The 16,824-nt window shown below is 43.3% G+C and overlaps 1 protein-coding gene across 3 annotated transcripts in view; it reads left to right on the forward strand.

Moving 5' to 3' along the window:
• Positions 1 to 16,824, forward strand: part of PPARGC1A (PPARG coactivator 1 alpha) — a 583,321-nt gene that overhangs the window by 532,036 nt on the left and 34,461 nt on the right. For all 3 annotated transcript variants that reach the window (XM_045284122.1, XM_045284121.1, XM_004706307.2), the window contains exons 4-7: positions 1,698 to 1,820; positions 2,693 to 2,897; positions 9,984 to 10,029; positions 10,139 to 10,212. In XM_045284122.1, coding sequence (XP_045140057.1) covers positions 1,698 to 1,820; positions 2,693 to 2,897; positions 9,984 to 10,029; positions 10,139 to 10,212 — 448 coding nt within the window. The remainder of the gene's footprint in view (positions 1 to 1,697; positions 1,821 to 2,692; positions 2,898 to 9,983; positions 10,030 to 10,138; positions 10,213 to 16,824) is intronic.

The following is a 16,824-nucleotide window of genomic DNA, read 5'->3' on the forward strand; positions in this document are numbered from 1 at the left end:
TGTAAGAGCTTGCTGTATACATTATGAAATGCCATCCTCCAAACGGCAGTAGTGGGATTCCATGCCATTGAGAAGCTGCTTTTCTCACGCCCCTAAGTTATGAGATGTTCAATCCTCCTACAGGAGCCCATGAATACCCTACTCAGAGTCTCTGACCTGCTGAGCCTTTCTAGTGGAAAGGATAACACCTGACGAGTAATCACGATCAATTTCGTCCCACGTGCTCCCCCACGTGCTCATGCCATTGCTCTGTGGTCCAGCGCCCAGATTTCTCTAGATTTGACACCAGAAGCTGTTCAAGGGGGTGAGGTTACTGACTTATTGACATAGTACATTTTGGAGCAGAGAGACCTTAGAGTGTAGCAAGTCAGGACACAGAGATCAAGTCACAAGTCAGGAAACGGCAAGGAAACAGAGATCCAGAGAAAGTGGGACCTTTAGCTGACCTTGACCAGTTGGAATCAGATTCTGTATCTCTCCATTTACAGGCCAGAGTCCTACCCATTTCCAATTCGCTGTCTTTGTCAAATCAGCAATCCATATTCTCTCATCCAAACATTTTTTATATGGCTTAATTTTGAGACGTGTTTATGATATTTTATCCTAAGCCTCCCAGAATACTTCACTTATTGCCACTTGATTCATTTGAGTTTTTTGAAGGGTAAATATGGGCATATGCAAGGGGTTTCAAAAAGTTTATGGAGAACTTTCATTACCTTTTAATTTGTGTATATATCCCCAAATTCATTTCTATCAAGTCGATCAGATTCACAGCAACCCTATAGAGAGCTTAATTGACTAGTAAATGTTTACAGGTGCAGACAACCCATATATATATATATATATATATATATAAACTCATTTCCATCGGGTCAATTCTGACTCATAGTGACTTTCTTTAGGGCAGAGCAGAACTTCCACATCAGGTTTCCAAGTGTGCAATCTCTAGACAAGCATTTTGTCGCATCTTTCTTCCACGGTGACTGGTGAAACAAATGGTAGGACTTTCAGTTTTCAGTCCAGCACTTTAACCACCACACCACCACACCTCTATCTATGCATTTACTTAGCTATCTCTATGGTAGATAGATGGCTAGGTAAGGCGACAGAATGACAGACTATCTCCCTATCTATCCGTTGACCACCTAGCTAGTGCCCCTAAGTCTTCATTTAGCAAAGCACCTTTTCTTAGCGTTGAGGGAGATTCTTTAACTTTTATCTAAATCCTAGTGGTAAAAAAACAAGTCCCAAATATACAGGGACAAAAACCAAAACGTTTTTGTCACAATTGGTAGTGTAATGCCAAACTTTATTTTACCTAAATATGTGTGTGTATGTGTGTGTTGTTAGTCCTATGGTACTTCACCATGGCATAGTGCTTATACAATAGGCTGCTAACTCCAAGGTCAGCAGTTCAAAACCCCCAGAAAGATAGGGTTTTCTACTCCTGTAAAGAGTTATAGTCTCGGATGCTCACAGGGGGCATTTCTACTCTGCCCCTTTCGGTCATTAAGAGTTAGCATCGACGTGATGGCAGTGAGTTTGGTTTGGACGTTTTCGGTACTCCATATATCATTAAAGTGTGATTGAACACCTAAAGTTGTCCTCGTTGTTGTATTTGGCTCAACCATTTATTCAAAGCCTTTCAAAGACGCCTAACTTTAATGGTTTCTCTTCCTTTCCTGATATTTTTCCAGCTTAAGAAGCTCTTACTGGCACCAGCCAACACTCAGCTAAGTTATAATGAATGCAGTGGTCTCAGTGCCCAGCACCATGCAAAGCATAATCCCAGGATCAGAACAAACCCTGCGCTTGTTAAGGTACGGACTTCTTCACGCAAAGGTGGGGGCGGGAGGAAGGTTACCAGGGGGTTTCCAGGGAACTATATGTACGTATATATGAATTCACCTGAGGTGTGGCAGCTACTTCCCAAAGGGAATATAGATGATGTACTGGATTTCGAAGAACAGTCCCCGGACTCGCTAAAAGCAGAAAAGCTTCATTGCAGCGTTGTCTCGAGGCCGGCTCGGATACGAGGCCCACCGCCTCGCCCACTGGCGCACGCTGTTGCACGTGCAGCCGGGTGGGCTACGAGAGTCTGCCGATCGCCTGGCATGATCTGGGAGTGACTTGAAGCTGCAGGATTGCCTTTTTGCCAGCTGTCTAACCCGAGAACGATGGCTCTAAAATCACGGCGAAAGATCTGTCTCCGCCATTAATTGGATGGAATGCTGGCAATGCCATCATTTTGGTTAGCAGGCTGTGTTAAACAATATTTGTCTTGCCATTCATTGCCAGTGAAAACAGAGCGTTAAGGGGTACTTAAGAGAGTTGTGAACACTGGGCTCTGGCAATGAGCCACAAATTAAGGTTTAAAGCAGCTTTTGTCCCCACCTCCCAACCCCCATTCACTGTAAAGGTGCTATAGGGTTTTGTCCGTTACTTGTTGCTGAGTGGAAACATTGAAATGTAGGAGAAATTCTTATTTTTTTTAAAGCCGCATAAATGTCATTTAGGAGTTTTAAGTGTAATGTTCTCTCCTTGTTCGGCAAACAATTATTCACAGCTCATAGATCCAGTACACTTAGACTGAACACTTCATTGAAAAATCTCATCTCTTCAGAAAACCTCTATCCATTCTGATAAGGTTCAGGTCACTAATTCTAGCTTTCTCTCTGACTTGGGTTTGAAGACCGAGACTTCATGGAGCAATAAAGCGAAGAGCATTTGTCAACAGCAAAAGCCACAAAGACGTCCCTGCTCAGAGCTCCTCAAGTATCTGACGACAAGCGATGACCCGCCTCACACCAAACCCTCAGAAACCAGAAACAGCCACAGAGACAAATACCCCTCCAAAAAGAAGCCCCACGCCCCATTGCAGACACAGCACTTACAAGGTAAGTGGGCATCAAACCCACTGGGTGAAGTAGCCGGAGGCAAGGAAAGTGAGCCCAGAGGCAGAGTGCATGAAAACGGGGGTTTGCCACTTCCCTCGGGGGCACTTGGAGGAAAGAGAATTAGCTCTTTATTTTAGAGGGGCCAGGGGGGCGCGGAGAAGACCCTTGCCTGGCTGCAGGTTGAACATAACCTACCCAGATGTGTGCATTCAAACTGACAGTCTGCACAAGGCACCAGAAACAGGGTTGGGGAAGAAGGGATGTAGAAGGAGATACGTCATCAGATGAAATTGCCTATGAATCTCTTAATGACTGAAGTCATGGAAGTTCCCAGCAAGACGATTCCTGACAGAAGTTCTCTTTTGTTGATTTTCCCTTTCACAACAATGAAGAATTGTTGATGTGCTATCTATAATCTAAGAACTAATCGATTGCATTTATGTAGCCCCTTCTGATTCTGAACTTCATAGTATCTAGGAAATATATATGTGTGTTTGTTTTCTCTCCATTAAAATATATGTATATTCTAGATTGAATGAAACATCTGGGTTTGTTCGCATGATCTTCCTAGGTTTCTCGAAGGTGGTCCCTTCAGAGACCAGCTGGGGTGATTTAGAGGAAACATCTCTTGGCAGAGATCATTTTCCTTCGTTTGCCCTCCTCCGGATCAATATTCCCTGGTCTTAAAAGCCCCAAGGAGAGCCCGTTTGGGAGTAGCTCTTGCTTTCCAGCTGGGCTCTGAACCAATTCAAAGTGGTTCAGGCATGGACAATGGAGTGAAACCAGGGCAGACCTGGGTGAGCTAGCATACTAATAGGAATGGGGGTGGGGGTGGGGGCACCATGGGTCTAAGCCTTAGAATGGAAGACTTAGTAAAAGTAAGTGAGCCCTTCCATGAACCTAAGGAGTTACTGTCTGTCCGTGGAGAGTGATGAATTTGGCCACCATGGACTCTCCTCAGCTTGTCAAGAGAATTGATCGCCATGAGCCCTTCGCACTGCCTTTGTATTCTAGAATGGAGGAGTTTCCAGCAGGGCTTTGACCTACCGTTGTTTCCGTTCCATTCCATTCGGGTATCATGTCATTTGCCAGGACTGAAATGGGCTGGACCAGCATTCCAAGATGCCTGCTTCCTTTCACCCTACTAAGGACTGCAGAGAAGCGAGGCAGACTCAAAAGTACAGTTACAACCATCTCCCTCTTCCTAACGTTGGTTTCTCCTTACTCTCCCCTCCACCTGCAGAATTTCCACCGCCTGCCTGGTTTTGAGCCTTGCCTATCTCACACAGGCCTTCTGTTTTTGCTGGGGCTGTTATAAATTTGTCCCTCCTTCATCTCCACTTCACACTAAGCTGTGGGTCGTCAGGAACCTCCTCTCATTGTTTTGAAAAGGCCCCTGGTTAGGTATTTCCTGGTGGATATCTCAAATTCCCTCCTCATGTGTTTCTGCCAGTCCAGGGAAATGAATATCTTTCAAATTCTCAGCCAGCTTCCTGGACTTGCCCCTCGTCCTACCCACTGTAACAGTTTTGTCTAAGCACCAAACCCATCCTGCTGCGGGACGCCTCCACTAGCGGTGTTGAAGGCCTCAGGTGAAGGGCCAACAGCTGGGCTTGCTCTAGTGCGTGAACCCAAGCATTCTCTGGGCTCCTCTCCACACTTCCCAGTCATGCATTCACTTTCTGAGTTGGATTTTAAAGTCTCCAGCCTGAGGAAACCCTGGAGTCATTGAACCCAGCTCCACAGCACAGGCTTCACGTCTCCAGTGTGTGGTTGGTCCATCTGAACTTTGAGAGTGCTTGGGTAGTACCAATTGTTCATGCTGTGGGCTGCAGACTGAAAGGTTGGAGGTTCAGGTCCACCCAGGGGTACCTTGGAAGAAAGGTCTGGCGATCTATTCCCAAATGACCAGCTGTGGAAAACCCAACAGAGCACAGTTCTCCTCTGACCCTTTCAGGGTTGTCCTGGGCGGGAATCAGACCTGGAATCCACCCGAGGGCAATTGGTTTGTGTTTTGAGGTTTGTATTCTTTACATCGTTCATGGTTACCAATCTTCCTTCTTTGACAAAAACGAAACAAAAACCCACCCTAACAATCAGAGGCATTCTTTCAGAGTTCTCTGGGGGAGTAGACTGGAGCAGGTAAATCTGGCCTGGATCTGGGAAGGCACCGTTGCTCTCCCCTCCCCTCAGTCCCACCAGAACCTGCAGATGTTCAGAAAGCCATGCTGGACTCAAGATTAAAAGTGTGCAGGCCGAAGTGTGGAGCAGGCCCGGGAGAAGGGGTTCTGGGCTGAACCCTGTCCGAGTCCCCAGAGTGTAGTTCTGGGACAAGGCTGGCATGTTTGCTTGGTCCTGAAACATCCCTGTCTCGTGGGGTGTACTACAAGCAGAGCAAGGCTGAGGTGGGGGTCCCTGAGTAAAGGCCAAGGGCAGGGACCTTTCGGTCATCTGTCAGCCCCTTCTGGGGGATCTGACTGTCTGGCTGTATGTCCAGATTTGCTGAGTCTGCTTGTCAGACGTTTGCTCCTGTCTGCAAAGCAGGGAGCAGCCGTCATGGCACGCAGCCCCTGCCGTACTCCCTGGTGTGGGAAACGAATCACACTCTTTATTAAAACCATTTCAGAGTGAATTGAAGTCTTACAAAGCACATTTTCAAAAGAGGGACACACTTAACTACATTCGCATTAGCTTTCTCTCTAATGTTGATTACACTGGGAAAATGTCAGTCATAATTTGACAACTAAAGCTCTATTAGGACATTTCTTATGATTTCACTGAAGTCAGACCCCAAATGGATATGCCGAACAGCACCACCTTGCTGATTCTCTAAATCAAGAAAAATCTGCTGACTGGGGAGTGGTGCAAATTGCTTTAAATATTTATATGCTTTTTATTCATACCTGACTTCTTTGCGAAGTCCTGGTGGCATAGTGGGTTATGATAACCACAGGGTCAACAGTTCAAAACCCCCAACTACTCCAAGGGAGAAAGATGAGACTTTCTACTCCCATAAAGAGTTGCAGTCTCAGAAACCCATGGGGGCAGCTCTCCCCAACCCTATAGGGTCACTATGAGGTGGAATCAACTAGCTGGAAGTGATAGATATTTCTTCCTTTTTAGCTAAATTCCTTGAATCGGGGAGAATCCTAGCAAAACACATTTGTGTTTGTTGTCCTACGCCTGCCCTCACCAATCTAAAAGTTAAGCCTCCTTGCACCTGACCCGACCCTTGTGCGGATTCAGAGTTAAAGAGAATGCGAAACATGGCATGCCCAGCTTTATTACACTACAGCAATTATTTCCCAGTCTCCTTAATTAATTAATTCGGTCTTAATTACTCATAGGTGCCTCATATGTGCCTAACACCTGACTGGCTCTTGGAATGCCATGGTGAATGAGGGTCCCTGGCCTCATGATGTTGATAACCCGGGCTGTGTTTTCATGAGGCTGTGCTCGGCCAGCTGTGTTTGCTGCCTTTACTTCCCTTCCTGGCTTTCCGTTCCTCTCATGCTCGCTGCTGGAAGATAGCAACTATGAGCTACGTCAGGTCCGGTTTTCTTAGCTCTTCCCCCAGCCATGTGATTCTGGTCGACTCTATCCACCAGCAGTGGACACATATCCGAAGCTGTTGTTGCCCTGTGCCAGCAATGTGCTGCAGACACATAGTGACCCTTCATGACAGGGTAGAACTGCCCCATGTGGCATCATAGATTGACAGCTTTGTAATAGAAGATCGATGGTCCTTTTCTTCCTTGGAGCCTTTGAAAGAGAGACCTAATAGTAGCAGCTGCAGACTTAACCACTCTGCCACTTGTATGCCTATATCCCAGGGTCGGCCAGTAGAAATGTTTACTTGCTGGTTTTTTGGGGTTTCTTGTTCCTTGTTGTTAATCTGGGGAAAGTTATGCAGCAAAATAGTTTATCAATTCGAGAATTGTATGAGTTCTTCAAAAATGTATGCACCAGTCAATATGACCGTACCCAAACCACTGCCGTCAAATCAGTTCTCATTCAGATCAATCCGACAAGACACAGTAGAACTCCCTAGCATTCCAGGACTATAAATCTTTGGGAGTAGACAGCTTTATCTTCTTCCATCAGAGAGGCTGACGGGTTCAAACTGGTAACCTTGCAGTTAGTGGCCCAAAGGTTAACCTGCTCCGCCACCAGGATTGTGACAGTGAGGAATTAAATAGACTTGGCTAAGAAAACTTCTCACTTGAAGGATCTTTGCGTGAGATCATCCATCGGTGTGTGTTTTTATTTGGGTACGTGCCTGTGGCATCGCAGGAAAGGCCAACTTCAGGGCAAAGGCCGTTAAAAGGAAAAGCCACCAGTGTCCTGTTAGCATTAAAGAGCTAAAAGAACTAAAAAACCACAACTGCCTCATCAATAGCAGCATGGAATGCTCGGCTTCCTGGATTATTTAAATTATGATTTGAGATAAAAATAGGAAATGTTTGCAGTTAGAGGCAATAAGTCAGAGAGTCTACTATTGAAGCCACTTATTGTGCCGAACCTTTTTATTGTGTGCTAACTTTTTTCCTTCAAACTGAATGTGTAGTTGCTGTCGCATTGGGCGATGGATGTCCAGATCTTTTCAGTGCCTGTGAATAATTTTCTGATTGTTGCCCTTGATGGCTTTTCATTTAGTCATTTATCCACAAATGTTTTCAAGAACTCCATGATACATAGAAAAGATAGGTTTCTGTCCTCAAGGAGTGTACAGTCTCTGATCTCATGGTTATTGGACCAGTGTTTTGCTCATATTCTCAGTAAAACAAATCAACATTGCACTAGGTTAGCTTCTGAGGACTTGGGCTTCTCTGGGGATTCAGTTCTGTGTTGGATTTGAGGACTGTATCCTTCCTTTTAGGAGTCCTGGTTGCATAATATATTGGAGCCCTGCTGCTATAATTATACACATTGGGTTGCAATCTGAATGGTCATCAGTTTGAGACCACTAACCAGTTCCAAAGAAGAAAGATAGGGCTTTCGACTCCAGTGAAGCTGTACAGTCTAGGAAATTCACATGGGCAGTTCTACACTGTTCAATAGGGTCGCTATGAGTTGGCATCAACTTGATGGCAGTGAGGTGGTGTGATGGGCAATGCCTTGAGCTGCTAACCTCAGTCAGCAGTTCAAGCTCACCAGTTACACCATGGGGGAGAGAAGAGGCTGCCTGCTCCCATAATGATTTAAAGTCTGGGACGCCTGAAAGAAAGTTCTACTTTGTCTTCTCAGGTCATCTGAGTCAAAGTCAACTCAATGGCAGTGGGCTTAGTTTTTATTTTTCCATTAGCTTTCATGTTGTGTTTCATCCCATTAAACATGGCAGCTTCCTGGTCAATCGTATCTATACCTAATTATGAGAATTGGGAGGTGTTTCTTAGGCAGTCTGTGTAGCCTGCCCTGTGCCTTGAAATTTCAGTGGCTCATCCTCAATACTCGGTTGCTGTATGACATCATAATTAGTTCATATCTGGATGTATTGTCTGTAGACAATACATCTATATGCCCCACCGCCTCAAGTCAATTCAAACTGATAGAGACCTTCTACAACCTACATGAATCATCATCATTCAATTCAGCACCATGGCTTGTATTTTATGTGAGCGGCTCATTATTTCAGACATACTAAAGCATTAATGTCTAACCAGCTAATTTATCTGTATGTATGAAAAAAGTCCATCAATCAATGTACTTAATTTGTAGAAGACAGGGTGAGCTTTGTGTTTCTGGATGCACACTGGGCAGATGATATATGGTCAGTTGTCTAAACACTACATCAAAATTTGCAAGTTCAACATGTACATAATGTTTATCCAAGTAAAGTACCGCATTTCAGGCTAATTTGGGCATAAATAATAATTTTACATTTCAAGCATCCTTAATTATTAGGTTTGATTAATATATTTTTGTAGCTGTTAACTGTAATGCCTTTTGATAAGAGGAGAAAGGAAACATATTCTTGGTCAATTCTGCTAGCAACCAGGTGTATGGCCCTGGCAGTGTCTCAGACACTTCATAAGAATAAGAGTCTATTTTACAGACTTTTTTGGTTTTGAGTCTTTGATGTTAATCATATCATGACTATATCTAGACCATCTAGAAGAGCCATTTGAACAACAAAAATGGCAGAATTTAGTCAATTCTGACTCATAGCAACTCTGTAGGACAAGGTAGAACTCCCTCTGTGAGATTCCAAGATGATAACTCTTTCTGGGAGTAGAGAGCCTTATCTTGCTCCGGGAAGTATATCTCCACACATACAAATATGTTTTTCTCTATAAGCATATATAATATGTGGCTTTGTATCCCAAGTGTGTCTCTCATTATGTTTTCCCCTCCTTCTGTTCAAAATACAAGATTGCCGAGCAGAAGCAATTGAACTTTTGGAGTGAGAAGATTCTTACTCCACCCTTCATAATTGGGAAATGCCTCCCCGAGGAGGTAAGATTTAGGAAAGCTTAACAGGAAGCGCGAAAGCTCTCTTTGCAAGTCCCTAAGTTTACCTTAGCTGATAAACACAGCATCTGACGGTAGCTGTCCCACCAGTTTTAGAAACACGGACCCTTTCACACCATCTGGATCCATGCCTCCAACAGGCCATGATCTGTCCGTTCACTTTCGGTCAATGGAATAGTTATCGCTTGAGCTTTGCCCTCATAGAAATAACCTATTCTCGGGGCTAGATATAAAATGATACTTTTAGGAGTAAAGTCAACTGAATATTCATAATGTTCTGTTGCTTTGTAGTTCCTCCACTGTTTTCTTGTCTAAACAAACTGGGTAGGGGGCAGCAAATGGAAAGGGAAAACACATTTTCCTCTCTGAAGGCACGAGGCACTTTCTGTATCTTCTACAGGAACGGGACACTTTGGAGACAAATGGTAGCTTATCGATGCAAATGTGGTTTGGAGTGTGTTTGCCTGTTGTCTGACTGGGATCCAACATCCAGGGCGTTCCTTAGTTTAACCTCCCCGTTTTCTGGTTAGGTTTCCAACTTGACTGGCGTAGGAAGAAAATCAGCCACGAGGACACTCACTATTTCATAATTAGTTTCTTTTTTTCCCCCTTTAGCCAAACCAACAACTTTATCTCTTCCTCTGAGCCCAGAGTCTCCAAAGTAAGTATTAAGAAGTGTAACCATTTTCAGAGCGGGAAGGGGATTCTAATACATTTGGCTACAGCAACTCCATTTCAGTTTGTTTTTATAAATGTGCCATATCTTCCAGTGACCCCAAGGGTTCCCCATTTGAGAACAAGACTATTGAACGAGCCTTAAGTGTGGAACTCTCTGGAACTGCAGGTAAGCCTTGCATTTCACTTGGTTTTTCTGTTTTTTCCCCTGCTTGCTTGTTTGTAAAATATGTTGATGATACAGTGTTGTAGTATCTTCTACTTGAATGACAACCGGAAACACATAAACAAAATGGATAAGAGGTTATCTGTAACTGTGTTTGGTTGTTTATTGATTTTCGATTATGTGCACCGCATTTCTTGGGTGTCCAACTTGGGCCAAACCCTTGGATTTGAATGGATGGTCATGAAGGCATTGGGTCCTTCTAACAGCCCTATTTCTGATGTGGCTACTGAGTTTGGAATCACAAGAGGAATGAGCATTTATTGAGCTCCCCTCAATAAATGTGCCAGGCATGTGAGTGGTCTCCAGTGACTTTGTTAACAGCCTCTGGAGGATGGTGATCATGGTCTCATTTTGGAAAGGAGGACACAAGGTTCCAAGATGTTCTATAACCTGCTGAAGATCCCAGAGCTAGGAAAATAGGTGATAAGGTTCAACCCTATGCTGACTATCAGTGCTTCATTAGGAGTATTTCATACTCTCGGATCTCACCATTTTGTATGTTTCTGGCAAAGGAAGGGGGAACAACATGGCCATTTGTCAAAACAAAATGCCCAAATCCATTTTGGAGCAAGGGAAATTACCCTCAAAAGGTTGGACACCTGAGCTCATTTAGTCAGTCTTTACTTCACACACCAAAGAAGGAGAAAGTGCTTTGGAAACTTCCACCACCCTCTGAGCTACTTATTAATCTGAAGAGTTTCTTGACAGACTGCTGAGTAGGTTGTAAAGGGAGACTCTGCACTGAGTACTTGTGGGTGGGGTCCCTGAACCCCACCAGAAAGGGACTCTGAGGATGTGGGGACAAGAAATGTCTTAGCTCTGGCCACTGCTGATAAGGGTAAAGGAACAGTAGATTAAACAAGGTGCTTTCAACCAGAACTATGGTGCCTACACGCGCTGTGGTCATTGTCACTCAGCTTAATTTCACACTCTGAGTTTGCTAAATTAACTCCTTATGAAAGGTCTATTGCATGACTTGGTCAAGCAGTAGAGTAGTTAATTTCATGGTGTGTATCTGCATATGAGTGCATACTCACACAGACACGCACACACACACATATACACACAGAGATACATATTCAATTACAACCCTATATAATATAATTTCTTAAATAAATGATGATCCACATATATGATTGTAAGTAATATTTGGGTGTATATATCCTTCTTTTCTCATCTGACCAATGAGGGTGAAGTATGAATGAATGTATTAAAAAGGTCTCTTTAAACATATATACTTTGATAATTGAACTTTTACTTAATGTGCAGTTAAAAACACTCACTTTTGATAGGAGATAGAGCCCTTCCTCTGGAGCCTAAGTGTGCTAACTAGGAATCCACTCATCTTTCTCACCCAAACCACACTAATCACATTGTATAGTTGGTATTTACTTATTGTGCATTGGTCTTTGAAGGGAAGCAGTTAAAGACACTTGTGTGCTGGTACAAAATCCTTCTCAACTTGCATGATTTTCCTTTCACCATGCCCCCAAACCCATCCAGAGTATTTGTTGTCATGACGAAGGAGCCCAGGTGGCACTATAGTTAAAGCATTCAACTGCCAATGAGAAGGTTGCTGTGTTAAGCCACTGGCCACTCGGGGGGAAAGATGATGCTGGCTGCCTGCTCCCACAAGATTGACAGACTCGGAAGCCCTTGGGGCAGTTCTACTCTGTCCTATGGGGTCATTTTGAGAGCAATCTACTAGAGAGCATTGGATCTGGTTGGTGCTTTTGGATACAGTTCACATACATTTTATAGGATCTCCTTCATGGCGATACCTCTTTTTGAACTCATATCTCATTCATTTCTGTAACATTATATCATTCAATTACATCACATATTTTCACTTACCAGAACAATGGAGACGAACTGGTTTATGAAAATATACTAAACCGACTCTTTGGAAACAGCTGGACTGAGGCAAGAATGGCTGTGGTCATTAGTCACTCTGTGGTAAGAAGGATGAGAGACAGTCTGCTGCATACATCAGTGCCAGGCTTTTCATTGAAGAACCACCTTCTTATTGTTCTGAACTAATCCAATTATGCAATCATCTTATATAAACCGTAACGCATATGAGCTGGCCGAGAAATCTGTGATGGAAAGATACTAAATGACCTTATCTCCCTACAGATATGTTTATAAATTTGTGGTTATTCTATAGGCTGCCTATAATTCCTGCTGTTTCAATGAACATTTCAATTTTTTAAAAAGTTCATATCATCACACACCCTTCATTATCAGGACTTTACAGTGCTGTATAATATTGATGTGAGTAGGCACATGGCATTCATTCAATCCTAATTCTCAGGTTGTGCACTTAGGTGGTTTCAAAGCGGTGCCATTGTGAACAGTATAGAAACCTTTGTGCACCAAATGCTTTCATCGCATTTTTTCAAAACAGATTCCAGTGATTTATAATATTGGAGACACAGACGCAAAGATTTTGGAGGTTTCTGATACATCTTGTGACATTGCTCTCCACAGGAGCATCTCCAGCCATGGGCTAAACTAGGGCTAAAGTAGCTTCCTTGGGTAATTTCAGTTTTTGAGTGTTTTATTAATCTATGGATATGAGCATATCATTTAAGTTATGTTTCTGCTTTTGGTGAGATTCTGGTTGTTGTTGCTGTTGCTTTTAACATGTGTTTTTATTTTCTTCTTGACAGAAGTTTGAATATTTCTTCTAAAAAAGCAGTGTTTTAAATGACTTAGTTATCATTTTAAAAGCTTAAAAATACCCCAAACCCTTTTGAAAGGCAATGAGAGATTTGTAGAAGATACTTTTCATTACTTGGAAACCTTTCAATTGTGCACAAAGGGTTTATTTCAGCCAGCAGGCCAGCATTCAACTTATTTGTTTAAATGGTTCGTTCTTGAAAATATTAAAATCAATGGGGCACCATGAAAATCAATTTGCACAAGTTTTAAATATTCTGACAATATAACTTAACAGCAAATATTATACATAGTAATTAATCCATCAAAAAAATTCAAACCTAGTGCTTGGCCCCCCTAACCCCAAAGCTGAGTAGATTCCCATTCACAGTGAAGATTGCAAATCACAGTGAGGCTATAAAGGATTGCCAAGACTCTACATCTTAATGGGAACAAATAGCCTCATCTTTCTCCTAATAAGGGGCTGGTAGGTTCAAACTGCCAACCTTGTGATTAGCAGTCCAGTGCTTACCTGATATTTTTGTAATATGCATACAGTCATAGTACACACTGGTATGTTAAAGGAATAGATTCACAAAAATAATATTTAGCACATTTGCTATTTTTTGGTTACTTTATTTCATTACAAAGTCATATTTGCTTCTGTTTGAACTACTCTGCCTCAGAAAATATAATTGTATCAAAGGGCTACTGTTCAATTGTTTGGTCAGCTTGATGAACGTGTCTTTTTTATATGCACATACAATCCAAATATCAATATATATTGGCTTAGCCACACCCACAGCAATCAAGCTGATGCCAGCACCTAGTGACCCTCTGTAGGATTTCTGAGGCAAGCAATCTTTTCAGAAGCAAATAGCCTCATCTTTCTCCTGTGGAGCTGCTGGTGCTTTGAACCACCAATCCTGTAGCTAGCCATCCAAAGCCCATCCAACTGCACCCACAGGGCTCCTTAGGCTTGTTTCCCTCACTGCCATCAACTCTGTTCGGACTCACAGAAACCCTGAAGGGGAGAGTAGAACTGCCTGCCCCTGGACGTTTCTGACTGTAAATTTTTTGGACGCTGGTAGTTTTGAACCACTGACTTTGTAGTTGACAGCCCAACGTGTAACCCTCTACACCACCAGAGGTCTTGGCTTATTCCACAGCAGATAGTAAATAAATGATTCCTGTGTTTAAGACATAACCTAAGAGTCCATTGGGAAACTAACACACATTGCATAAATCGCACGAAACATAGATATTACTTGTATATATGTATTTGTTTACTTCCCAAGAAGAGTGGGCCCTAAGTGTGATGTTTAGTTTTGTTCATACAATGGAAATCAATATGAAGAGGGAGATTGGAAAAGATGAGGTGGAGCCTAACCGTACTACACAGGAGAAAGGATGTAGAGATAAAGGAAAGCCCAGGGGAATGTAAAAGTGGGAGGCTGCTGAAGGAAACCAGAAGGAGAAATTTGGAACAATATCAGAGAGAAGAAATGGAGGAAAGTTGTGTAGGCTGGGTTGACTAGAGAAAAATATACAGACATTATCTATCTATCTATCTATCTATCTATCTATCTATCTATCTATCTATCTATCATCTATCTATCTGCTTTATATCAAGAAGTAATTTTGCTTTATATTAAGAAGTATCAATAAAACATCCCAGACTAGTCCAACTCAAGTCCGTAAGTCTGACATTTGTCCCTAAGTCCCTCTTCAGACACCCGAAGCCACACGCAATGAGGCAGAATATAGGAACATCACTAGCCAGTGAATGAAAAGTCTTGTAGATCCAGTGGTGGTGGATGCATCTCCAGGGCTCGCACAGGAAGTTGAAGGCAGAGAGACAAAGAGGTTCCCAGGACCCGTGTTATGAGGAAGTCACACCCACAGGAGGCACCATCAGTTTGTGACCTGATTGACAGGCTAAAGTCTACCCTTACACTTCAAATGGACATGAAATTGTGGAACTATCACAAAAATAGTTTGCTGTCGTTGTTAGACATTCTGACTTTGAAATGCCGTGTTGTCTATAAACTCCATTCTCCCTAAAAATCTTCAATACAACCACGGTTCCCAAAAGTGCTTGGTAGAGACTCATGAAGGAGATGACCAGTACTGATTCGTGCCTTGAGGGAATCACACAGCACAAGCAGAAGCTTTCCAAGGGAGCCCCGGAGCATGACGTCAAGTTACGCACCAATGATGGTGCTAAAGATTTTTAAGTTACGAGGATGGTTCAGGAAAGAAAGAGACATTGCGGATGCACCATGGCCAAATGATTAATGGAGATGACCGTGGCCAGGACTTTGGAAGAACTAGAACTCGCTGCAAACTAGCCTAAGGAGCCCTGGTGGCTCCGTGACCTCAGTGTTGGATTGCCAACTGTAGGGCTGGGGAAACACTGCCCTGTCGATTTCATATGGTTTGTTTTGTTGTGTGTTTTTACCACAGGGGCAGGTTCCATTTCAGACTTGAAGGGTAACTCGTGGCCTCAGACTCCAGGGGGTCCCACCCTTCCTTTTGCCTAGATCAGCAAGCCTGTTTTCTTTTATAATGTTCAGTTGCGTTCCACATTTTTCTCCCACTCGGTCTAGGGCCTAACAATAGGACCCTTCTCAGAGCAGTTGGTAGTGGTCTCAGGGCACCATCGAGCTCATCTAGCCTCCAGTGTGCACAGACAGACAGATGTCTGCGTGTTCTGTAGTCCACTGGGCTGCTTCTTTCCATGTGTCTTTCCATTCCCATCACTCTTCTCTCCTCTGGAGAGCGAGAGACCAATGGTTGCGCCATGGTGCCTGCTCACAAGCATTTAAAACCCCAATCTACACTCACACAGGTAGGATAACCTATCCTGCTATTGTTGCAGATCTGGGATTTACCAAATCATGTTTTTAAAAATGCTCTCAATAGTAACAAGTGCTACTAGTTTTAAAGGTTTGGGCAGTTGGGCACTGTCACAGGCATGTCTATGTGATTTTAACTCTCCTGTCATTTCCAGCTTTATGGTTCAAGGCAGGTCTGGGTGACGTTCCAGTATAACCCTTTTCTGAAGCCTGAACTTTATAGATAGTAGTAGGCACCTGTGATGTTCAGTAGGTTTCCTTTTCTCCTGCCAAGTGCTATTGGTTGGTATTGGTTGCCGGGACCATCGTTTAGAGAAGGCGTCTAAGACCAGGTGTGCACTCCGTGGGAAGGTCATCATCGATTAGTGATGTCTACCCCTGGTGCAGCAGGAATGGGGAGGAAATGGAACCTGCACGCAAGGTGTTGATTTGTGGATTCCAGGTCTGCACACTTAGTCTGTTGGGTGTTGGTGCAGAGGCAGTGGATCATGCTGATGCCTCTGGCCTTTGGGTGTCTTCTTTCCACCTTTACGTTCATGAATTTTTGAGCACTTTGAGTGATTTTTCCATGGAAAGGTAAAGGGTCAACACAATGCTCAGACTTCAAGAGTAATCCTTTCTGCCCATCTGTAATGTCTTTAGGAAGCAGGAGGAATATGGTGGCCTGTTTGCTTTATTAGGTATCAACAGCTGGCCCGGATTCTCTGTGATTGTCCTACACTAGCTCATTTGGACTGATGAAAAAAACAAAACAAAACAAAACTCTTCTTTTACAGGTGTAAAAACTAATTTGATTTCAGAATAACTGTTAGCGCAGCAAGAGGACAGGAAAGAGAAGATGTTCTTTGACAGAAGGCATTTCCAGCTCTGACATCTGGGACATGGTAGAGTGCTACACTTTCGGGTTTCTGAAATGGTGAAGGCAAAGCAGTGTTAGCTCAGCCAAGCGATGGGGTTACCTGGGAGACATGAAGGAATTTGGTGAGAGACTAACAGGGACCTTTAACACATACACACACTATTTTAATAGTTCTTT

Source organism: Echinops telfairi, unplaced genomic scaffold (genome assembly GCF_000313985.2).
Source record: "Echinops telfairi isolate 266 unplaced genomic scaffold, ASM31398v2 ScPeMD7_7468;HRSCAF=8506_0, whole genome shotgun sequence".
In the NCBI taxonomy this organism is placed as follows: domain Eukaryota; kingdom Metazoa; phylum Chordata; class Mammalia; order Afrosoricida; family Tenrecidae; genus Echinops; species Echinops telfairi.